General features: G+C 43.1%; 1 protein-coding gene across 1 annotated transcript in view; it reads right to left on the minus strand.

The window, feature by feature from the left end:
- Window positions 1–3,746: 3,746 nt before the first annotated feature.
- The window catches only part of LOC126292206 (esterase FE4-like), a 93,675-nt gene continuing 75,136 nt past the window's right edge, over window positions 3,747–22,285 (minus strand). The window contains exons 9-10 of the mRNA XM_049986058.1: window positions 11,756–11,888; window positions 3,747–4,112 (exon numbers count right to left, since the gene is read on the minus strand). Of these exons, the coding sequence (XP_049842015.1) occupies window positions 3,959–4,112; window positions 11,756–11,888 (287 nt within the window). The 3' untranslated portion in view covers window positions 3,747–3,958. The remainder of the gene's footprint in view (window positions 4,113–11,755; window positions 11,889–22,285) is intronic.

The raw sequence follows: 22,285 nt of genomic DNA on the forward strand, positions 1-22,285 counted from the left end.
ACTTTGTTACAGAGACTGAAGTCTAATATTGCTGTACCATGCAGGCACAGCTACAGTATGCGCGGTCTCCTCCTAGAGGGTGGTACTGTTCCTCGTACGTCATGCCCTAGCGCACTCTCTTTTGTCTGATTCCCTTGTCTTTCTGACTCACCTTGAAGTGGCTGTGATACAGCGTTGTACACAATGGTTCCGTTTTCAAATCGAGAGCTTACAGATATGATGTTTACTTACGAAAAGGCAAATGGCGACGGGCGGGGGGCAGCAAGATTGTATCAGGAAACAGGAAATCATGAAGTACGTACCGGAAATATTCGGACACCAGACTTGGAGGAAAATGTGATTATCGCTGTGGAAGGCGACCGCCGTGTCAGAACCAGGCAGTTGGGCCGCAGGTACATGGTAAGCCAGACGAGCGTGTGGAACGTTCTCCACGACAACTGTTACTTACAGCGTGTGCAGGGCTTATTAGCGACAGACTTTCCGCATCAGGAGCAATTTTATCACGGATTTCTTCACCAGGAAAACCACGTTTCCGGGATTTGTGTCATCCATGCTATTCACAGATGAGGCGAAGTGGTATCTTCAACTTTCATAACAGTCATCTGTGGAACTATATGCGAATCATCAGCATCGGTGCAGCCAGTATGTGTGGGCCGGGATAACTGCCGAAGGTGTTTTGGGACCAGTCTAGCAGGCCGGAACTATCGGCGTTTCTTGCGAGTGACTTTGCCTCCCCTGCTAGAAGAAGAGCCATTGACGATACGAAGGGCTATGTGCCTGCTACACGACGCTGCTCGAGCCAACTTCGTCGTTAACGTCCGGAAACATCTCAATTGAGTCTTCCCTGGTCAATGGACCGGACAAGGGGATCCAGTTACACAGCCTGCTCGTTCACCGTATCTCAACCCGTGCGATTTCTGGTTATGGGTCCATCTCGCGAGTATCGTGTATGTAGACCCCATTCCAGATGTGGAGACACTGGAGCAGCGTATTCATGCTACCTTTGGCGATGTTCGGGTGCAACCTGGCCGATGTGAACCTATCAGACAGAACATGCTACGGCATGGCGACGCACGCATTGAGGCGCATGGAAACGATTTTCGACACATACTGTTAACTATGGCTGCATGGTACAGTGCATTATAGACCGCAGTCTCTTTAACAATGTATGACTGAATAAATGATCTCTAGCCCGTAAACCATGAATTTCCGGGCAAAAGTTCATTAAACCTTCTTTTGCTCCGTATGCACTCACCGATTAATTTATAGAATTTGTAGATGGTGGAAAAAATCATCCTGTTTAAGCGAGAATCATAACTATAGATATTGGATGTTTTTTATTGATACTATGGCCAATCAATGTTCAATGATTTTTGAAAACGTATTCATTCATCCTTTAGCTACGTTTCGAGCCGCAGCATGACCTTCAGACGGTGGGTATTTTCAGAAGTTTTATGTTGTGCAGATGGTCCAGAAAGCCGCAGGACTCGTGATCTCGGTGAAAGTAGGTGCCTTTTATATTAATCCCGTCGTTTCACACAAAAAATAATCGATTGTGATGTTGTTTTGTTAGTTACACGTTATGCATACTTGCAAAAATGAACTCACTGTTTTTTTGGTACTACTGGCGGCGCACGCAATTAACGCTTGATAGATGAGATTTCGAAGTGAGATGTAACGATGAGACAGATATAAGCGTAAGCACTGTAATATTTACTATTTAAAACAGATGTCACAAGTAGCGGAAGCCATGCTATAATGCCATATCCCGGTAAAATGGCACAGCAAGGCTGTGGGCGAAACCAACTGAGTGGGGCCTGTATAGAAAGGCCGACAGCCCTGTTCCTACGTGTGGCCATGAGCCGCCAGTTTGGTACTGTGAACGAGAGTAGGTAAGCCCCCAACTTCATTACTTTTGTTCACATATATAAACATTTATTAGTATTGTAGATAATTACGTGTTTGAGAAAAGTATACGTTACCTTGTAAAACTATATTTTGGGAAGTAGGACTTTCTGCTAGAGGACGCAGTAGTTGAACGTTTCTCGAATGAATCAAAGAAGGCGTTTCAGGCTGAAGTGATATGTAATATACCATGTATTAGGGTAAAATGTCACACTATGCTATTTTACCCCGAAGTGGACTCTAGTTCTATTCTGTGTGACCTCTGATGTTAATTAAGCTGCTTGATTTACGTATCTGTTTAAATTTAGCGACCCGAGTAAAATGACGTAGCAAGGTGGGTCATTATTTAATAAAGTGAATTAAACGAAACATTAAACATGAATTAACAAAAGTGCAATGACACACAAATGCAACGAACTTACATAGTCCAAATGTAAGTACGTAAATTTCCCGTTTCGGATGGCAGGCAATAAAGTAAGGAAATTGTCTGTGCAGTAGGTATGCGGTGCAGAGGCAAGATGAAATGGCTGCGGACGTCGAAAGCATTCGGAGTTCCGCAAGCTACTCTTATAAGTCCAACTAGAAATACGAAGAAAATGTTTAATAGTGCTCAGAAAGGACTTCCAACTTTCAACACTGATTGGAGTTAACTGGTACAACACCTGAAACTATTTCAGTCACACATGTTTGGTTTGACTATGAAGGAGCTGAGACAACTTGCATTCCAAATATCCGCGAAAAGCAAAGAGAAAAGTTAAGTTTTGACAAGAAATATTGTACAAAAGAGACCTTTTTGGCGACAACATTGATGCTTCCGAAGATTGTCACAGTTTGCACTGCTTGGAAATACAAGCGTGTCGAAAGCCCGGCGATCACTGGTTACGGTATCAGCAGTGTATTTGTGGGCACACACTGAATGTGCTGGGTTATCCACAGAATAACAAACTTTATTTGTGATGTCTGCAACTAGATAACATTGGTGGCGTATATTTTTTGAAAAACGGAACTAATTTTGTTGTTTCGTGGATTCACCTTTGTAATTTTACTTTCAGTCTTCACTTTTTGTACAAATGAACTGAGAAACCTTCATTGATACTGCTGAAGAATTGTTTCAGGAACAGTCTTTTATTTGTTAAGCACAAATCTGTTAAATGAATCAGATGTCTAATTTTTTCTTAATTTCTTACTTTTTTTTAGTCCTATGTCATTTTACCCTGACATCGGTCTAAAATGACACGTTATGTACTTTTCACAAAAAGTCACGAATCTATGATTCATATTGATTTAAAACATGACACCAAGATTGTAAAACCTGCAAGTGAATGAGACACGATTCTGATACAAATTTTATTTAATATCATGGTTTACGAACCAGTAACGACCTAAAAGCAGAATGATACGTCGTTTTAGCCGGGCTTCTCCTACATGACAGAAATTACGAACTAAAAGCAATCGTAAACTATTTCCATGTAAACAATATCATGCTAGTGTTTTGGGCTTCAAAACAGCGTTCATCGTGCCTGTAGGCTATCTCATCTCATTTTCATCTCCATGGTTTATTACGTATAGTTACGCCAACGTCTTTTCATGAATGGGGATACGCGTATGAAAAAACGTATGAATTTATGCTCTTAAATTTGTAAGAATCTTGAGCATGGATGCAGTAAATACAAGAAATATGATAATGTTAGGGTATACAATCGCACGTTCAAGGTTCATAATGGATAAAATAAAAGCATAAATATGGAAGTGTTTCGACATTAACGTTGGTTACCGCCAGTAAAGCTGAGACAGCTAGGTTATTGGAATGGCGTCATTGGCCGCCTATGAGTAATTAAGAATGAGAAAGTGAATGGTATTTTATTTAATGAAATGGTAAATGTACATTGGTGGTATTTTACACAGCCGTAATTGATTAAATACTGGTTGAACTTCCAGGAGTTAGGTGTACATCAACCACGAGTTCTTGGCGTCACGATGAAGTGTGGGGAATTTCTCTCACGTTAGAAGGTTTCTGCGACTTCCCCGGATGCTGTTGTTTGCTGCAGTGTTGCTAGCTGCCGTACCGGTCGTAGAGTTTCTCCCAGAAGGCCACCCGCTCCTCAAACGGCCGCTTGGCTATGCAGAGCCCGTCGCTGGTGATGTGCAGGTAGGACTGGTCCTGCTCTGTGAAAGGCGGCCATGACACCTCCGGGTCGGTCACTTTCCTGCGCACGCCAAAGGCAAATTTCCTCACAAGCAGAAAAAGACATACACATAGCAGAAACAGGGTTAAGTAGTTCTTGTAGGTGCTTCAAGAGATACATCTGGCGTAGGATGATGTCCCGGTCAGCTTCGACGTCACGTCTTTCACTCGACAGCGACATAGTGCAACCCCATCGTCACGCGCTCGCCACCACCTGCTTAGTGGCAGATAGTTCTGAATCGCCATGTGGTCCCCTCTAGCGCCAGGCATCGCTAGCATGGACAGGGCAATACGAGGAAACAGCTTTCTAAACAATGTGCTTGAAAGGAAAGGTGTTTGATAGGCACTGCACAAAAAACATGTCACTTTCTTTAAACCCTGTAACTGTCTCCCATTGCTAGGAATATGTTTGCAATTTGCCTCAGAGGTGCCTACAACGTTCCTCTGTAACGGCGGAAAATCGTGACGTCTCCGACGTCACCCGCAAGCTAGGCGGCGCTTCAAACAGTGTCGACACATGCGGAAGAAGGCCGCAGATCAGACGTTCATTTGAGGTCTAAGGTGGGTTATCGACGTCTTATTGGCACCAAATTTTTAGGTGGTTCAGTGCGGAACCACGCCGCTGATACGGTCGCAGGTTCTAATTCTGCCTTGCGCACGGAAGTGTGTGATGCCCTTAGGTTAGTTAGGTTTAAGTAGTTCTAAGTCTAGTGAACTGATGACCTCAGATATTAAGTCCCATTTGAACCATTTTGAACCAATTTTCTCTACAATCCTGGCTAAAGCGGAAGGTCGTCGCATCCCCACTTACCCTCTTAATAGACCTGTTATACGAGGGCGTTTGAAAAGTCCGTGTAAAGTCCGCGAGATGGCACCAGCGGCGCGTAACGAGGTCATGTTTAGTTAGTTGCATCTTTGGAAAGATCACACACCAAGTTTCAGCCATATTGGTCTATTTGTTTGGCATTCGTGTGAATCAAGGAAAAGTGATTGTCAAAAAATGGACGAAGTGGTGATTAAACATTACTTTATGAAAGGTAAAACGGCTCAGGAGACTAAAGAGAAGCTTGATAAACACTGCACCTTCGATTAGAACAGTTTATAAGTAGTTTCAAAATTTTCGGGGTGGCCATATGGGCACAAGTGATTCTGAACGTTCTGGACGCCCTGTGGAGGTTACGACTCCAGAAATCATTGATAAAATCCATGATATGGTGATGGACGCCAGAAGACTTAAGGTGCGTGAGATTGCTAGTGCTGTGGGCATCTCGAATGAACGGGTACATAATATTTTGCATAAACATTTGGACATGAGAATGCTATCCGCAAGATGGGTTCCGCGATTGCTCAAGCTTGACCAAAAACGGAATCGTGTGAAGTGTTGGAAGGATGGTTTGCAGCTGTTCAGGAAGAATCTATAGGACTTTAAGCGTCTTTTCGTCCAGGGGATGAAACATGGATACATTACTATACTCCTGAGACCAAACAAAAATCTAATCAATGGGTTACCATGGGAGAACCTGCACCAAAAAAGGCGAATACCAGTCCTTCGGCCAGAAATGTTTTGACTATTGTCTTTTGAGATTCAAAAGGGATAATCCTTATCGACAATCTGGAAATGGGTAAAACTATTACAGGTGCATGTTATTCATCGTTATTGGGCCGTTTGAGAACCGTGCTGCAAGAAAAACTCCGGCGATTGGACCGCAAAAAAGCCATTTTCCATCACGACAATGCAGCATCACACACGTCAGCAGTTTGTGGTCGCAAAATCAATGGAAATAGGATTTCAACTCGTTTCACATCCCCCTTATTCTCCAGACGTGGCCCCCTCTGGCTACTATCTATTCCCCAATTTGAAGAAATGGCTGGCGGGACAAAGATTTTATTCAAACGAGGAGGTGATTGCAGCAACTAATAGCTATTTTGCAGACTTGGACAATTCCTATTATTCGGAAGGGATCAACAATTTAGAACAGCGTTGGACGAAGTGGATAAGTCTAAAAGGAGACTGTCGAAAAATAACAAAAGGTTTACCCCAAACACGTAAGTTTTTTTTATTTTTGCAAAGGCTTTTATAACGCCCCTCATATATTCTCAGTGCCCTGCCAATAAATCGTAGTATCTAGATTTCTTTACCTACTACATTGTCTATGTGTTCGCTCCACTTTATGTTATTGGTGATTGCAGTCCTTACGTATTTAGTTCAGTTTACAGCCACCAGATTAGTGCAATTTTTCGTGGTACCGAAATTTAGCGAATTCCTTTTGGAATTCATCTGGATGATTTCACACATTCCATAATCAAGAGTCAACTGCAACTATTTGCACCATACAGATATGTTGTCTGAGTCGTTTAGCAATTTGTTTGGATTATCGCATGGCTTTATAAGACGATAAATGACAGAATCATCTGCAAACAAACTAAGAACGCTGCTCAGATGTCTCCTAAGTCGTTAACACCCGCATCCAGCATCCAGATTTAGGTCTTCCGCGATTTCCCTAAACCGCTTCAGGCAAATGTCGGGACGGTTCCTTTCAAACGGCACGGCCAGTTTCCTTCCCCATTCTTCCCTATTCCGAGCTTGTGCTCCGTCACTAATGGCCTCATTGTCGACGGGACGTTAAACATTAATCTCCTCCTCCACCTCCTCTTTCCCTCATTTAGTAAGAACAATGACGTTTCAGACAGGAAACCATTAATGCAGTCACAGAGCGGAGACGATACGCCATGGGCACTCAATTCGATTAGAGCTCGCTTGTGAAGTACGATGATAAGAGGCTTCCGGAAATCTAAAAATATGGAATCAATTTGACATCCCCAGTCAACAGCTCATCATTTCGTAGAGGACCCTGCTGCAAAGCCTGCCGGCCGGGGTGGCCGAGCGGTTGTAGGCGCTACAGTCTGGAACCGCGCGATCGCTACGGTCCCAGGTTCTAATCCTGCCTCGGGCACAGATGTGTGTGATATCCTTAGGTTAGTTAGGTTTAAGTAGTTCTAAGTTCTAGGGGACTAATGAGCTCAGAAGTTGTGCCATAGTGCTCAGAGCCATTTGAACCATTTTGCAAAGCCTCGTATTCAACATTATGCACTGAGTACTGTGCTCTGCACCAGAGTTATAGCCTGTCGTCATATTAGCGACAGACGCCTCACAGTGCGGACTGGCCTGCTGTGATCTCTACGTTCTGCGACGACTTGCTCACGATTCCAGCGTGTTTCAGCTGCTTTCCACAGACGCCCACGACAATGGCACGCGAGCAGCCGATCAGTTTCGCTGTTTCTGAGACTCTCGCTCCCAGGCGCTGGGCCACAACAAGCGGCCTTTTGTCACAGTCTCTCAAGCCAGTGGATTTCTCTGTTTGCGGCCCGCATCTTCGCTAGACTGGTTCCGCATTCGGCCTCGTTCCGCTTACAGACTCCCCTTACCGCATCACCGGTCGGCTACGCCACCATGCGACGCTCATCGTCAGGTGATGCTGTAGTATACAGAGAAGTTGCAGCATTAGAAAATTGCAGCGAAATGCAGTAAGATCTGCAGGGGATAGGCACTTGGTGCAGGGAGAGGCGACTGACCCTTAACATAGACAAATGTAATGTATTGCGAATACATAGAAAGAAGGATCCTTTATTGTATGATTATATGATAGCGGAACAAACACTGGTAGCAGTTACTTCTGTAAAATATCTAGGAGTATGCGTACGGAACGATTTGAAGTGGAATGATCATATAAAATTAGTTGTTGGTAAGGCAGGTGCCAGGTTGAGATTCATTGGCAGACTCCTTAGAAATGTAGTCCATCAACAAAGGAGGTGGCTTACAAAACACTCGTTCGACCTGTACTTGAGTATTGCTCATCAGTGTGGGATCCGTACCAGGTCGGGTTGGCGGAGGAGATAGAGAGGATCCAAAGAAGAGCGGCGCGTTTCGTCACAGGGTTATTTGGTAAGCGTGATAGCGTTACGGAGATGTTAAGCAAACTCAAGTGGCAGACTCTCCATGAGCGGCGCTCTGCATCGCTGTGGAGCTTGCAGTCCAGGTTTCGAGAGGGTGCGTTTCTGGGTGAGGTGTCGAATATATTGCTTCCCCCTACTTATACCTCTGAGGAGATCACGAATGTAAAATTAGAGAGATTCGAGTGCGGACGGAGGCTTTCCAGCAGCCGTTCTTCCCGCGAACCATACGCGACTGGAACAGGAGAGGGAGGTAATGACAGTGGCACGTAAACTGCCTCCGCCACACACCGTTAGGTGGCTTGCGGAGTATAAATGTAGATGTAGGTTCACGATAGGCAGTCGTCATAACATTGGTACCATAGTTTCCTGCTAGTCTGTAGAGGAACATTTTCTAGAATTCTTGGAAGATGGTCTATTACGAGGATGCAATACTTCTCAGATTCAAGAGATGTAAAAACCTAGCTGACAAACAAAAGCTGAATAAAGCGAAAATGATCGTAGGGACTACAATGAGAGAGGCGTTCAATGATTTTGAAAGTAAGACATTGTCAACCGACCTAAATAAAAACCCTAGAGATTTTGGTCGTATGTAAAATCAGTAAATGGGTCAAAATCATCTATTCATTCTCAGCTACCACACCGGCACCAAAACGGAAGATACCAGAGAGAAGGCCGAAATACTGAATTCGATTTTCCGGAGTTGTTTCACCGCGGAAAATCGTAACACTGTCCCTCCTTTCAATCATCGAGCGAACGTCCAAATGGTTTATATTGAGATAACCGATCACGGAAATGAAACGCAGCTATAATCGCTTAGTAGTGTAAAGGGGTCAGGACCAGACGAGATACCTACAAGATTCTATAAAGATTATGCGAAAGAACTTGCTCCCATTCTAGTAGTAATTTATCGGAGATCGCTTCAGCAACGAAAGTTGGCTAACTGGAAAAAAGCGCATTTCAATCCCGTTTTTAAATAAGGCCGTAAGACAGTACCACACAATTATAGACATGTATTGTTGACGTCAATGTCTTGTAGAATTATGGAACATGTCCTATGCTCAAGAATTGTGACGTTTTTGGAAAATGAACATCTCCTCTATAAAATCAACATGGATTCCGCAAACAGAGGTCCTGCGAAACTCAGCTCGCTCCATGAGATAAACAGCGCAGTGGACAACGGGGCTCAGGTTGATGCCACGTTCCTTGATATCAGTAAGGCATTTGACACCGTCCAGCATTGCCGTTTAATGAAAAAAATACGAGCCTCCGGACTGTCGGAGCAGCGATTGGATTCAAGTCTTTCTTGCAGATAGAACTCAACACGTCGCTCTTAAACGAACTAAATCAACAGATGTGAAGGTAATATCCGGAGTACCACAGGGAAGTGTGGGAAGTGTGATAGGATCGTTGTTCTTTACAATATACAGGGTGGTCCATGGATAGTGACCGGTCCAAATATATCACGAAATAAGTATCAAATGAAAAAACTACAAAGAACGAAACTCTTCTAGCTTGAAGGGGGAAACAGATGGCGCTATGGTTGGCCCGCTAGATAGCGCTGTCTTAGGTCAAACGGATATGAACTGTGTTTTTTTAAATAGTAACCCCCTTTTTTATTACATATTCCTGTGCATGTCTCATCCTGGGAACAGCACAGCTTAACATTTCTGTTCAGTTAAAGAAAGTTGCCAATAATTGTAAAAAAATGTGCGGTTACTGTTAACACTGAAGTACCAAGATTCAAGATTCTTATCTTGCATAGGCATGCGTATTCAAATAAAGAGATGTGTAAACAGGCAGAATACGCCGCTGCAGTCGGCAACGCCTATATAAGACAACAAATGTCGCGTGCAGTTGTTAGATCGGTTGGCAGTTCAACAAGATTTAAGTGAGTTTGAACGTAGTGTTACAGTCGGCGCACGACCGTTGGGACACAGAATCTCCGAGGTAACGATGAGGTGGGGATTATCCCGTATGACCATTTCAGGAATGTACCGTGAATATCAGGAAACCGGTAAAACATAAAATTTTCCGACATCGCAGCGGCCAAAGAAAGATCCTGCAAGAACGGGACCGGCGACGACTGAAGACAATCGTTCAACGTCACAGAAGTGCCACCCTTCCGCAAATTGCTGCACGTTTCAATGCTGTCAGTGTGCGAACCATTCAACGAAACATCATCGATATGGGCTTTTGGAGGCTCAGGCCTAGTCGTGTACTCTTGACTGCACGACGCAAAGCTTTACGCCTCGCCTGGACCCATCAACACCGACATTGGACTATTGAGGACTGGAAACATGTTGCCTGGTAGAACGAGTCTCGTTTCAAATAGCATCGAGCAGATGGGTATGGAGACAACCTGATGAATCCATGATCGCATCTCGTCGTCGTGCGGTAGCGTTCTCACTTCCCACGCCCGTGTTCCCGGGTTCGATTCCCTGCGGGGTCAGGGATTTTCTCTGCTTCGTGATGGCTGGGTGTTGTGTGATGTCCTTAGGTTAGTTAGGTTTAAGTAGTTCTAAGTTCTAGGGAACTGATGACCTAAGATGTTAAGTCCCATAGTGCTCAGAGCCATTTTTTCCATGAATCCATGGATCCTGCATGTCACCAGGGGACTGTTCAAGCTGGTGGAGGCTCTGTAATGGTGTGGAGCGTGTGCAGTTGGAGTGAAATGGGACCACTGATATGTCTAGATGCGATCTGACAGGTGAGACGTATGTAAGCATCCTGTCTGATTCACCTAAATCAATTCCTGTGCGAGGGACACCACACACGTCTCGAATTGCTACAGAGTAGTTTCAAGAACACTCTTTTGAATTTATACAGTTCCGATGGCCACTAAACTCCTCACACGTGAACATTATTGAACGTGTCTGGAACGCCTTACAACGTGCTGTTCGGAAGAGATCTCCACCCCCTCGTACTCTTACTGATTTATGGATCGCCCTGCAGGATTCATTGTGTAGTTCCATCCAGCACTACTTCAGACATTAGTTGAATCCATGCCAGACTGTGTTGCGGCACTTTTGCCTGCTCGTCGAAGCCCTACACGATATTAGGCAGGTGTACCAGTTTCTTTGGCTCTTCTGTGTATATCTGCAAATCATTGACATTTCACATGAACAGCGACTTCCCTGGTGTACACCTCAGATGACTTTTACATCTGTCGATCCGAGAAAACATACTGCATCCTCTTTACGAAGAAATCTTCGACCCAGCTACACATTTCACTTGATACGGCATATTACTTTCGCTAATAAGCATAGTTTTGTAGTGATTGGAATGATTTTTGAAATCAAGAAGTACTGTACTGTACTGCATCTACCGGACTGCCTTCATACGCGGCTTTCGGGGTGAGATGTCAGAGAAGTGCGAGTTAGGTTTCACACGATCGATGTTTTCGGAATCCATGGTGGTTGGCATGTAGGACGTCGGTCTAATTGAGATATCTCATTACGTTTGGGCTCCGATTATTTTTCTATAATACTAGAACAAATGGACGTCATGGATATTGGATGGTAGTTTTGTCAATCAGGTTTGCTAGCCTTGTTGTGGAGGGGTGTGACCTTTTCTCTCTTCCAGTGACTACAGTATTTTGTTCCAGGAACCCTCATTAGGTCTTGGTTAAAAGAAGAGAGCCGTAACTTTTGAGAGAACTTGATTACATCTTAGTGGCATATGAGCCCTGTGCAGGCAGTATTCGGTACATACCCTGTCTTGGCGAAGTTGGTCCAGAGGCGCGTCAGCTTCTCGGTGAGATTGCCGTCGAAGGTGTCTTTCACAGGTGGGTCGCCGAACATGGTTCCGATGCAGATGTACCTGAAGTCATCTCCGTGGCCAGCACCTGAAACATGGCACAGCAACATTGGTACTCCAATGCATACACTTCTTCCTACAATCATCGGAAAGGACTATTCAAGACGAAGACTGAAACCGTCGCTCTGGAGTAGTCTTGAAAGATCCAATTTGTAGAAAACTGGAACTTTTGGTATGGGTGAGAATTCTATGTCTACTAGTACACTGGTTCTGCCAATCTTTGTTTAAGTTTTTGACATGTGATGTAGGTCATTCAACCTAGTTATAATATCGACTTTATATGTGTGGTGCCTGTTCTTTCGAACGTGTCCAAAAGTACAGAAACGCACATTTTCACTCGTCGCCGTAGATTACGTGTGAAGTGCCGATGCAGGCGATATCGACTGTCCCCCTCCTTTCAATTTACGGATAAAAATATCACCTTTATCACTAATACCATCATTATCATTGTGAGGTATGGAGATTCTTTCAGTGACACTGTAAATTCTGTTTCTTATCTAAATATCGATAAGTGTAGCTCTTACAGAGCTGAATAATCTTTGACTGTTGCTACGATATCTTTGTGTTGCTACACCGCTTCTGCCTCAGAGCTCTAGCAATTTTACATGCATTCTGAGTTGAGCAGTATTTTGAAGAATGCTCAGGAAATTATTTTTCCAAGTGTGGTAAGAGAAAAATGGAATATTTTAGATGCAAGTATGGAGAGAGAAGCTAATGACATTATTTATGAGTTTTTCTGGAATGTGGAGAGACTACAGTAAGCACGCAAGCGTGTAGCATTGTTTCGTCTTACTGAGATCGTAACGAAGCTCAGGTAGTGGGATGTTTTGTGGATTGCTACGACAGGAATACTAGATTTGCCTTGTGTAAAGTTATTTCTTAAAGACGTGTTATGCAAATACTAATGTGATCATTCAGCTGATGTTTAAACCATTACTTTTGAATATAGAGTTTCATTTGAATTTTATTGTAAGTAATTTCTTACCATTATAAGAAACTAAAGTTGACGTCTCGACGACCAGATTCGCCTGATATAAATCCTAGGCAAGCCATCTGTGTCGTTATCGGGCGCCATCACTGCGTACGCAAATCAGCCGCCCCTTTATTTACCGGAATTACGTTCAAATGTTCAAATGTGTGTGAATTCCTAAGGGACCAAACTACTGAGGTCATCGGTCCCTACACTTACATACTAAGTAAACTAACTTTTGCTAAGAACAACACACACCCATGCCCGAGAGAGGACTCGAACCTCCGACGGGAGGGGCCGCGCAATCCGTGACATGGCGCCTCTAACCGTGCGGTCACTCGGAACAGCGCGAATTACGTGACCTGTGCGTAGATGTCTAATGCCACTTACCTTTACAAACCTACCAACAAACTATCGGATCCTTGCTACGCAGAATCAGTGATGTATTTCGTTCCAAAGACGGACAAACGAGTTATTAATCAGCTGGTTATAATGTTTTGGCTCATCAGCGCATGTTTACAATTTTAACGTCATGTTATATATGTGACTTCCCTTTGAAGACGATATCTTTAGTGGTTTGAAACCTGGGCAAGGTTTTTACTATAAACTTATCCAACCGGTTGGCTGTGTACTTTATATAATTATGGAAAATTTATTTATTGTTGCTATCGTCAGCTATGTTTAAAATTGTGAGTTTCCAAAGTATGAATGCATAACAACAATCAAAAACAATTTTGACCCCATTGTTTTCAACCATACAAAGTACTTTCTATTACATAACGTATGCAATACATCATAAAATAACTTTAACTAAAACTAAACTCCTCCCGAACAGGTCGTAGAGGCCCAACGGTACCGACCGGCCGCCGTTTCATCCTCATACCACAGGCGTCACTGGATGCGGATATGGAGGGGCATATGCTCAGCACACCGCCCTCCCGACCGTATGTCAGTTTCCGAGACCGGAGTCGCTACTTCTCAGTCAAATAGTTCCTCAGTTTGCCTCACAACGGCTGAGTGCATCCTGCTTGCCAACAGCACTCGCCAGACCAGAAGGTCACCCGTCCAAGTGCTAGCCCAGCCCAACAGCCCTTAACTTCAGTGATCTGACGGGGACCCGTGTTACCACTGCGGCAAGGCCGTTGGCATCATAAAATAACACTTGACATTAAATAGTACTGAAAAAAATGCACTGTGAACAAAAACAATTATGATTTTCAACAGCGTTCAAATTTACGCTACAAACTCATGGCAAGCGCTCCTTTCAGTTGCGTAACAGGTCTCTCCTTGTTCTTGAAGGGTAAAATCACTATCGTTGAACAATGTTAGGCTATGGTACCATCTTTTATAGATTATGGGGTATTACGTATGAAATTAAGACCTTCGATTTACTGACTTTTTTCTGCCTTTTGTAGAAAATGAGCCACTGTGCAGCAGTTCAAAACCCCGCTCCACCATGAGTAGTTAACTTGTCCGTGAAATTCCCAAATCATTTTCAAGGCCATTGTTGACATGGCAGCTATGAAAGATCACGGCCGATTTCCCTCGCTACCCTTCCCCAGTCCAAGTTCATGCTCCGTGCCTGATGACCTCATTGTCAGCGGCACGTTAATGCCCAATCTGCCTACTTCCCTTTTATCGTAGAAGTGTTTTGCTCGCTATTGCTACTTCGCACTTTACATCCACATCTGCCGTTGTCAGTTGTTTCGTAACCCAAATGGCGAAACTATTACACTACGTGCAGTGCTTCGTTTTGTAATCGAAGTATTTCTCCCTGCATCTCCAGTCTTGGTTCGAGTACATTCCAGATCCTTGTTTTACTTTTAGCTATGTTAATCTGGTAACTAATTTTCAAGACGCTGTTCGTTTAGTATAACTGATGTTTGGCATATTGATTAAGAAAATATTAGAATTGCAGAAATCACTGTGAGAAACGACACCAGATGTCCTTGTGTGTAGCTCTTACAACGCAGAACTGTTATCGACACAGAAAACTGTCGCTTATCAGTGAGCCGTGGTAAAAAATTGCTATTTTGAAGAGCGCGCCGCAGCCTGTAGTGTGAAGCAGTCGCCCTCCGTTTCCCCGCCGCTGTGGCAATCGCAACTTTGGTGTCTCCCTCTCGTGGGAAAGGGGACAGGTTGCCTGCCCACGTGAATTTAAAGGCGGTATGGGCTCGCCAGAGGTCAGTTGGTTAGTCGGGGTCAGTCTCTCGTTCCCAGCTTGCTAGTCTGTCTCTCGTCAGCATTTGTTAGGCAGTTAGCGTCTGTCTGTCGGTCGGAGTGGCAGTATGTCTGTCGTTCGGATCAACCATTAAAGCTGGCAAAATGAGTCTTTCCACTCCGCCAGTAAGAGAACTCAGCGAGTGGTCGCCCGGTCGGGGCTTAGTTCCTGCATCTGAGTATGCACGTTAGGCCGCCAGTCTGCTCGAGTTTGCTCAGGCAATGGTCACTGGCGGTTGGATCGATCGGTTGGTCGGTGGCGCACAGAGACAAAAGATGAGTTGTCCGTCTTGAGCGTCGGTGCATGTGAGGTCGCCACGTGAGTCCAGTGGGCCGCGGCGTATAGCGAGGGGTAGTGGCTTCGCGGTCGACACGAGAGCAACAAGAGTCAACCCACGACATCAGTGTGGCCGGTGGGAGATGCGACGCCATGGTGTAATTGTTCCTCCGAGCGCTTCTGGTCCCTTTCAGTTACCATCTTGTGGAGATTGGCTCGGTCCTTTCCTGGTGCAGGGATGTCGTTTTGCCAGTGGGCGTGTTTCCTCTGCATGGGTGGGTCCGAGCCAGTATTTCCGCCGTCGTGTGTCTGGAAGTGAGTGGGAGATGCACCGGCAGTGCAGTCGCGACGGAGCAGCAGTCGCAGACGGAACAGCGGGCAGTCAATCGGTTGGTGCGCACCAGGAGAGACGGGAGATCGGCGCGTCTTCCTGCGTCCGTTGAAGCGGCTGGCAGCGGACGGTTCGGGAGAGCGATTTGGGGGTGCTGCGCCAGGTCTTCTCGAGAAATCCCAGTCCATTAGAAGTTAAGTGATTGGTGATACGTTGTGTTATTTACTCTTGTTAAAGTCTACTTGTTTTCTTGGTCAGTCTCTCGTCCCCAGCGTGTTCGTCTGTCTCTCGTCCGCTTTTGTTAGGCAATTAGTGTCTGTCTGTCGTTCGGAGCTGCCTCTGTCGGATTTGGTGTGTTATCGAATTTAGTTCTTGCAGTGTAATGGCCTAATTCCTGAAACATGTTTTAATCGTGCCTATCATCTTGAGCGGCGGTATCTGTGTACTGTAGAGCATGTTAACTTGTTTGGCCAGCCTTCTATGATTTTATATAAGATTGAATTTCATGGGCTTTTATTTAACTGATCATTTTAGTATATAAAGTTGCCACCCTTTCACCGGAAGAATTTCTTAGAAGTTAAAATCAAGTTGCACCTTCGGTGGCAAAGTTAATATTGTAATTTTAGTGTTTTGTACCATTTCCATCCCTCCTACGGGGTGCATAGTTTTTGTGCTTGTATGACTTGTTAAAACTTTTGGTTTAAAGTAATCTGTTGTTGCAGATTTGCACCAGTGTAGTCTTTCACAGGTAGTTGTGAGCGCTCGTAACTACGGCCTTGTCAAAAGGGAGCGGCAAGGTTCTCAGCCTGAAAGCTCATACAGTCAAAAATTTGTTTCTTTCTGCCTCTGAATAAATTGTAACTTGATATTTAGAGGGTGATTTCTTATTATAATTTTAAATCTGTTTCTTTTTTTAAAAAAGCTTTAGGCGCCATTGAAGTGAATACATTACCATTTGTTAAAAAGGAAATTTGCTTATGATTTCATCAGTTACTCCCTGGCAACTACTTCCACGCTCACATAGTGTGATTAAATGTGTTAATGTCCTTGATGAATCGCCAGTAAATAAAATAAATTCTTAAGAATATTCTGTGAAAATAAATCCACGGTTCAGTCAGTTTCCACAGTAAGCTGAAAACATGAGCCTTAAGTAATGCGCTATCACCCGTTAGCTTTCCATGACCACTGTTTGCTTAGAGCATGTTTTATGGAACTGAAAACTTAACATATAACTAGTTCGGATCATACTTAACAGAATGGAAAATAGTGTGCCATATAATTCAAACTATTAGAAAGGAGAGAAAATTTTAGTAGTTGCAGAGAAGTCATGAAGCGAGTCCCACAAATTCAATTTTGCTTCCTTTTCTATTCCTCATATATAAATTGACATTCTACTTTACATTCAGCCAGCAGAACTGCAGAACTGATGCTTGCTGCTGACGGTATACTGCTACAATATATCCCATTTGACAAAAACTAGCAGAAGAGATGGTTAATGACGTGCTTTTTTTTCAAAGAATTAGGTATTAAGTTGTCTATGACACTACACTCTCCAATATTTTTGAAGAGTCACACTAGATTAAATTCTGCTCAACTAATAGGGAGAAATTAAAAATTTGTGCAGCACGTGAACAGAAGTCGGTAAACAGGGCAGAATGATCCAAATTGGAAAGCAAGTATTCATTCAACAAAAATGAACATTAAGAATGATTTGTGGTGCTCACTTGCAGTTAATATGTATGCAAGTCTTCAAGGAGCAGGCATTTTAACTGCACCTTCACAATACATGTGTTCCCTAATGGTAGTTGTCATACCTAATCCACCACAATTTCAGGAGAATAGTTATGCGCTTTCCCACAACACTAGAAGAGAAGTTGACTTTTACTATCCATTATTAAAGTTGTCAGTAGCTCAAGAAGGAGTTCAATATGTAGTAACAAAAATTTTTGGTTACTTGCGCAATACCATTAAATGTTTGACAGTAACAAAGTAAGTCATAAATATAACCTAAAATCGTTTCTCCTGAATAAATATTTCTATGCATGAAAAACGTTTAAATAAAAACTTGTAAGAAAAAAGAAAACCTACTTAGTAAGTATAGTTTTATAACAAGGACAGCAAAATTATGTTTTCATTAATGCTAACACTAACCACATGTAGGGGAGTGTGTTGTATGTTGGTATACTCTACAGATTTTTGCCTCTAGGCAGCCCTGTATTACAAGTTAAATGTATGACCTTACTCCACTGTTAGATAATAGCATTCACTTTTCTACTTAAAAATTACAAAAACTGCTCCAGAAAAGTAAGGTTTCTACCAATGCCAAAACAAGTGCAAGGTACAATGTGGTCACGTACCTAGTGTTACGGGACACTTTTTCCAAAACTCCTCCATAATCTCATTAATAATCAGGTATTGAAATAAGAATATCAATTTATTTTAAATTAGTAATGAAGCACGAAACTATTTATAGTAGGATTTTGTAGTATATACTGTGTTCGATCGTTATGGGTTCCCTCGGAGGAAACGGCTTATTGTCAGAGAGCCAACACGGATTCAGAAAATATCGTTGTTATGAAACGTAACTAGCTGCTTATTCTCACTAAGTAATGAATGCTATCGACAAGGTATGTCAAATTCATTCCGTATTTCTAGATTTCCTGAAGAGTTTTAATTTATGATCAAATTGCGTGCTGTGGAGTATCGTCTCAGTTGTGCGACTGGATTCGTGATTTCCTGTCAGAAAGGTCACAGTTCGTAGTAATTGATCTAAAGTCTTCAGGTAAAAGAGAAGTAATACCTGACGTTCTCCACGGAAGTATTATATACCCTCTGTGGTTCCTAAACTACATAAACGATTTAGGAGACAATCTGAGCAGCCCTCTTAAATTTTTTGCTGATTATGGTGTCATGTATAGTCTTATAAAGTCATCAGATGGTCAAAAAAATAACAAAACGATTTAAACAAGATATCTTTACGGTACGAAAAGTGGAATTTGGCTGCAAAAAATGAAAAGTGTGAAGTCATAGGATAAAACACACTAATCTAAAGGCTGTAAATGCAGCTTAAGCATTAAAATTAGGAATAACTTTAATTTGAACGATCACATAGATAATGTTGAGAGGAAAACGAACCGAAGACTGCGATTTATTGGCTGGACACATGGAAAAGGCAACGGGTCTACCAAAGAGACTGCCTACACTACGCTTGTCTACTCTTTCTGAAGTATTGCTGTGTGGTTTCGGATTCCCATCTGATAGGACTGACGGAGGACATCAAAAGAGTTCGAAGAAGGGCAGTTCATTCTGTGCTATCGCGAAATAAGGGAGAGAGTGATGCGGGTATGATGCGTGAATTAGGGTGCCAATCATTAAAACAAAGGCGTTTTACGTTGCGGAAGGATTTTCTCATAAAATCTGAATCACCAGCTTTGCCCCCGGAGTGTGAAAATATTTTGTTGGCGCCCACCCACCTACAAAAGGAAGAAAGATTACCATAATAAATTTAGAGAAATCAGAGCTCGCACAGAAAGATTTGTTTTTCCCACACCCGGATAGATTCTGCTACTTCGATTATGGTATACCGTACACTGAATTGTGAATTGCAGAGTAATCATGTAGATGTACGTGTAGCTGAATGTAATGGAAACAAACACGACTGACTGAGAATACCATAAGTACTTCTCAATTTCATTTTTATCCAGTGAAGTGTATGTGTAACGTCTTTCCGCAAGATGGGTATGCTGGGTGACTTTGGGAAGACGAAGAAGACAGCAAATAACGCAAGCAAGTGGTAAAAATATCCGTAGCTGAATGGTGGAGTCCTGAGAGAGGTAGTCTGGACCGATGGTTGCTGTCGTAGAAAGTGTCCCACATTACGATAAAAGCCTTGGAGAGGGTGAAGGCAGAATTCGCCATGCTGCAAAGTGCCATTTCAAGGAGCTGAGTAAAGACAGAAATCTGCAACGGGGATGGGAAACACAGTGCGGTCAGAGTAAGAAGAAACTGTTGGGCTCGCACGAGGTGAGTAAGAGTTGATGTTTAAATTTTGTTAGGGAGTCCCGGCTTGATCCACCATAATTATTAGTGTAGCTGGGATGAAAACTCGCAAGTACGCATGCGCAGCCGCTGTCATTGACTGAAACGCGAAACCACTCGCATGGTGGGGGAGGAGATTTGCCCCGTGCCCCGCTCTAACAAAGAGACGGTACCACCGTGGGGTCGGGGATTTGTCAGAAATTTTGTGTGGTCAAAGAGGAGCCCTAACACCTCACATGGTTAAAGTATTAGGACGCACTACTCAGAAAATCCGAGAAAAATCGATCTAAAGTTTCTTACGTGTTGTATGAGAATAAAATGTTATTCGGAGCCGAGCCGCCGTTTGGCCTCATGGTTAGCGCTCGGACCCTTACTGCCGAGGTGTCGGGTTCGATTCCTCCTCCGGCACTTTTTTTTTTTATTCTGTTGCTTGCAAAATTGCAGCGTATTGTTACAGAAGAAACGTGAAATTAATTCCTGGGAAGATTGTATACAAATTCATTCTATAATTCACCATAAATTATCGTCACCAATATTCCGAGACATGATTCAATATTCCTGGTTTGCCTCGAAATTATCAGAAACTCAAAACATTTTCGTTAATGGGGCATGTTTTTGTACAGATTTATTGCAAATTCCCTTTGATTGTAAAAAATCCGCTTTTATATGTTGCGCAAGATGTCGCAAAAATTATTGCTTTGTTTGTTTTTACGATGATTACCTCTGCGGTACTTGTTTATAATTATTATATGTATAAAAATTGAATGTTTCCCAATCGACTTTGTTATTCTGATTAAAAACCCAATGTTTCTCCTCATATACTTTACAATGAAAAATGGAAAACGCACCGCTATGGATTGTGTTGTTGGACAAAAAGAAAATAATTTTTATTCAATAATGTAACTAATTTGTTAAAGATAATGTAGGTCTGGGAAACTTATGAATAATCGGTGGGATAACAAAAGAAAATGAAACAGAAGGAAAAAAAAAGTGCCGGGGGAGAAATCGAACCCGTGACCTCTGGCGTAAGTCAGAGCCCTAAACATCTAGGACATATGGCGGCTCGGCAATGCACTAACATTTTATACTATATGTTAACCGTGTGAGGTGTTAGGGGGGTCCCCTTTCACCACACAAAATTTCGGACAAATCCCCGACCCCACGGTCGTGCCGTCTCCTTCTAAGAGAGAAATGTGGATTACTGGTAAATCGTAGCAGATTCCTTAGGATAAGGTAAATAGTTGTAGATTTTTCACTGGTCAGAACTCGGAACATCTACCGTGATTAACTAAGAAGAATTCAGTCCTGGCACAACCAGCAATATTTTGAGTAGGAGAGCATAGCGTGTTTACCCTTGGATCTGTTGAGAGGCAACTTCTTCGTATTGTGCTATCAGAGTGAGGGACGCTGCAGAAAGGGAGGACTCCATCGTAGAACTTATCGTAGATTCTCAGCTATTACTGCAGCCATCCTCTGCACCTGAATTCTACGGTGATGGCAAGCATAAGGCACATTTGCGTGCGTCGTGAGGAGGGGACGACGAAGCCACTTATTTCCAGTTTGAGTCTCGCTTTTCTAAATCAATTCTCGCAGTCAGCCAGTTAAACTTAACATGTGCTGAGGCAAGGGTGTTCTTTCACGTACTTGTCTGGTTCTTTTCTTTAACCTACTGACGACATTCGTCATCATTGAGGTCGTGGACGTTGTATCATTTGATTTCCAATTCCACCGACCTGTGTTGAACCTTTCTGCACTTTATTATTGACATCAAGTAATGCAACTTAGAAACGGACAATTTTTATTGCAATCTTCGATTTCTTTTCGTTACTCGATGAAACCTCTTTCTCATTATAATTATGTGAGCTATGGTACCCATATTTCATGCTTAATTTGTCCACCCCTTTCATATCCAGACGTTCATTATTTTCCGTTGTGCGATCTATTCTGAATATTTCATATGATCCTATAGGGAGCAGTCTAATCACTGTATACGTCATTGCATCAAATCTTATTACAGGTACGCAAATTGCTCAGCTGTAGTCTCACAATAGGAACAAATATTCAATTGAAATTTAAAAGCATTGCAGTCAGAAAAGCACTGTCAGTACTGTACCGAATGGTCTATCTGGTACATTTTTCAGCACGGCAGTGCGCCATGTCCCAAGGCCAGAAATGTTATGGACGGGTTACAGTAACACAGTCGCGAGTTCCAGTTGATTTGCTGGCCCCCCAACTCACCAGATCTGGACCCAATCGAACACATCTGGGATGTGATTTCAGGTTGCGCCAGAGCTTACCGCTCCCCTCCTCGGAATATATAGGAATGACGTGACTTGTGTGTGTAGATGCGGTGCCAGCTCCCTCCAGCGACCCACCAGGACCTCTTTGCTTCCATGCAGCGACGCGTCGCGGCTGTTACCTGTGCCTAAGTCGCACATATCGGCTGTTAGGTAGGTGGTCATAATGTTATGACTGATCACTGTATGTTTGTGGGTTGGAAACTACTTTTTAAAGGTTTTTGTCTGGCGTATAGCCTTGCGCGGAAGTGATACGTGGACGATAAACAGTACAGAGAAGATGAGATTTTGA

This window comes from Schistocerca gregaria, chromosome 9 (assembly GCF_023897955.1).
Source record: "Schistocerca gregaria isolate iqSchGreg1 chromosome 9, iqSchGreg1.2, whole genome shotgun sequence".
NCBI classification, from domain to species: domain Eukaryota; kingdom Metazoa; phylum Arthropoda; class Insecta; order Orthoptera; family Acrididae; genus Schistocerca; species Schistocerca gregaria.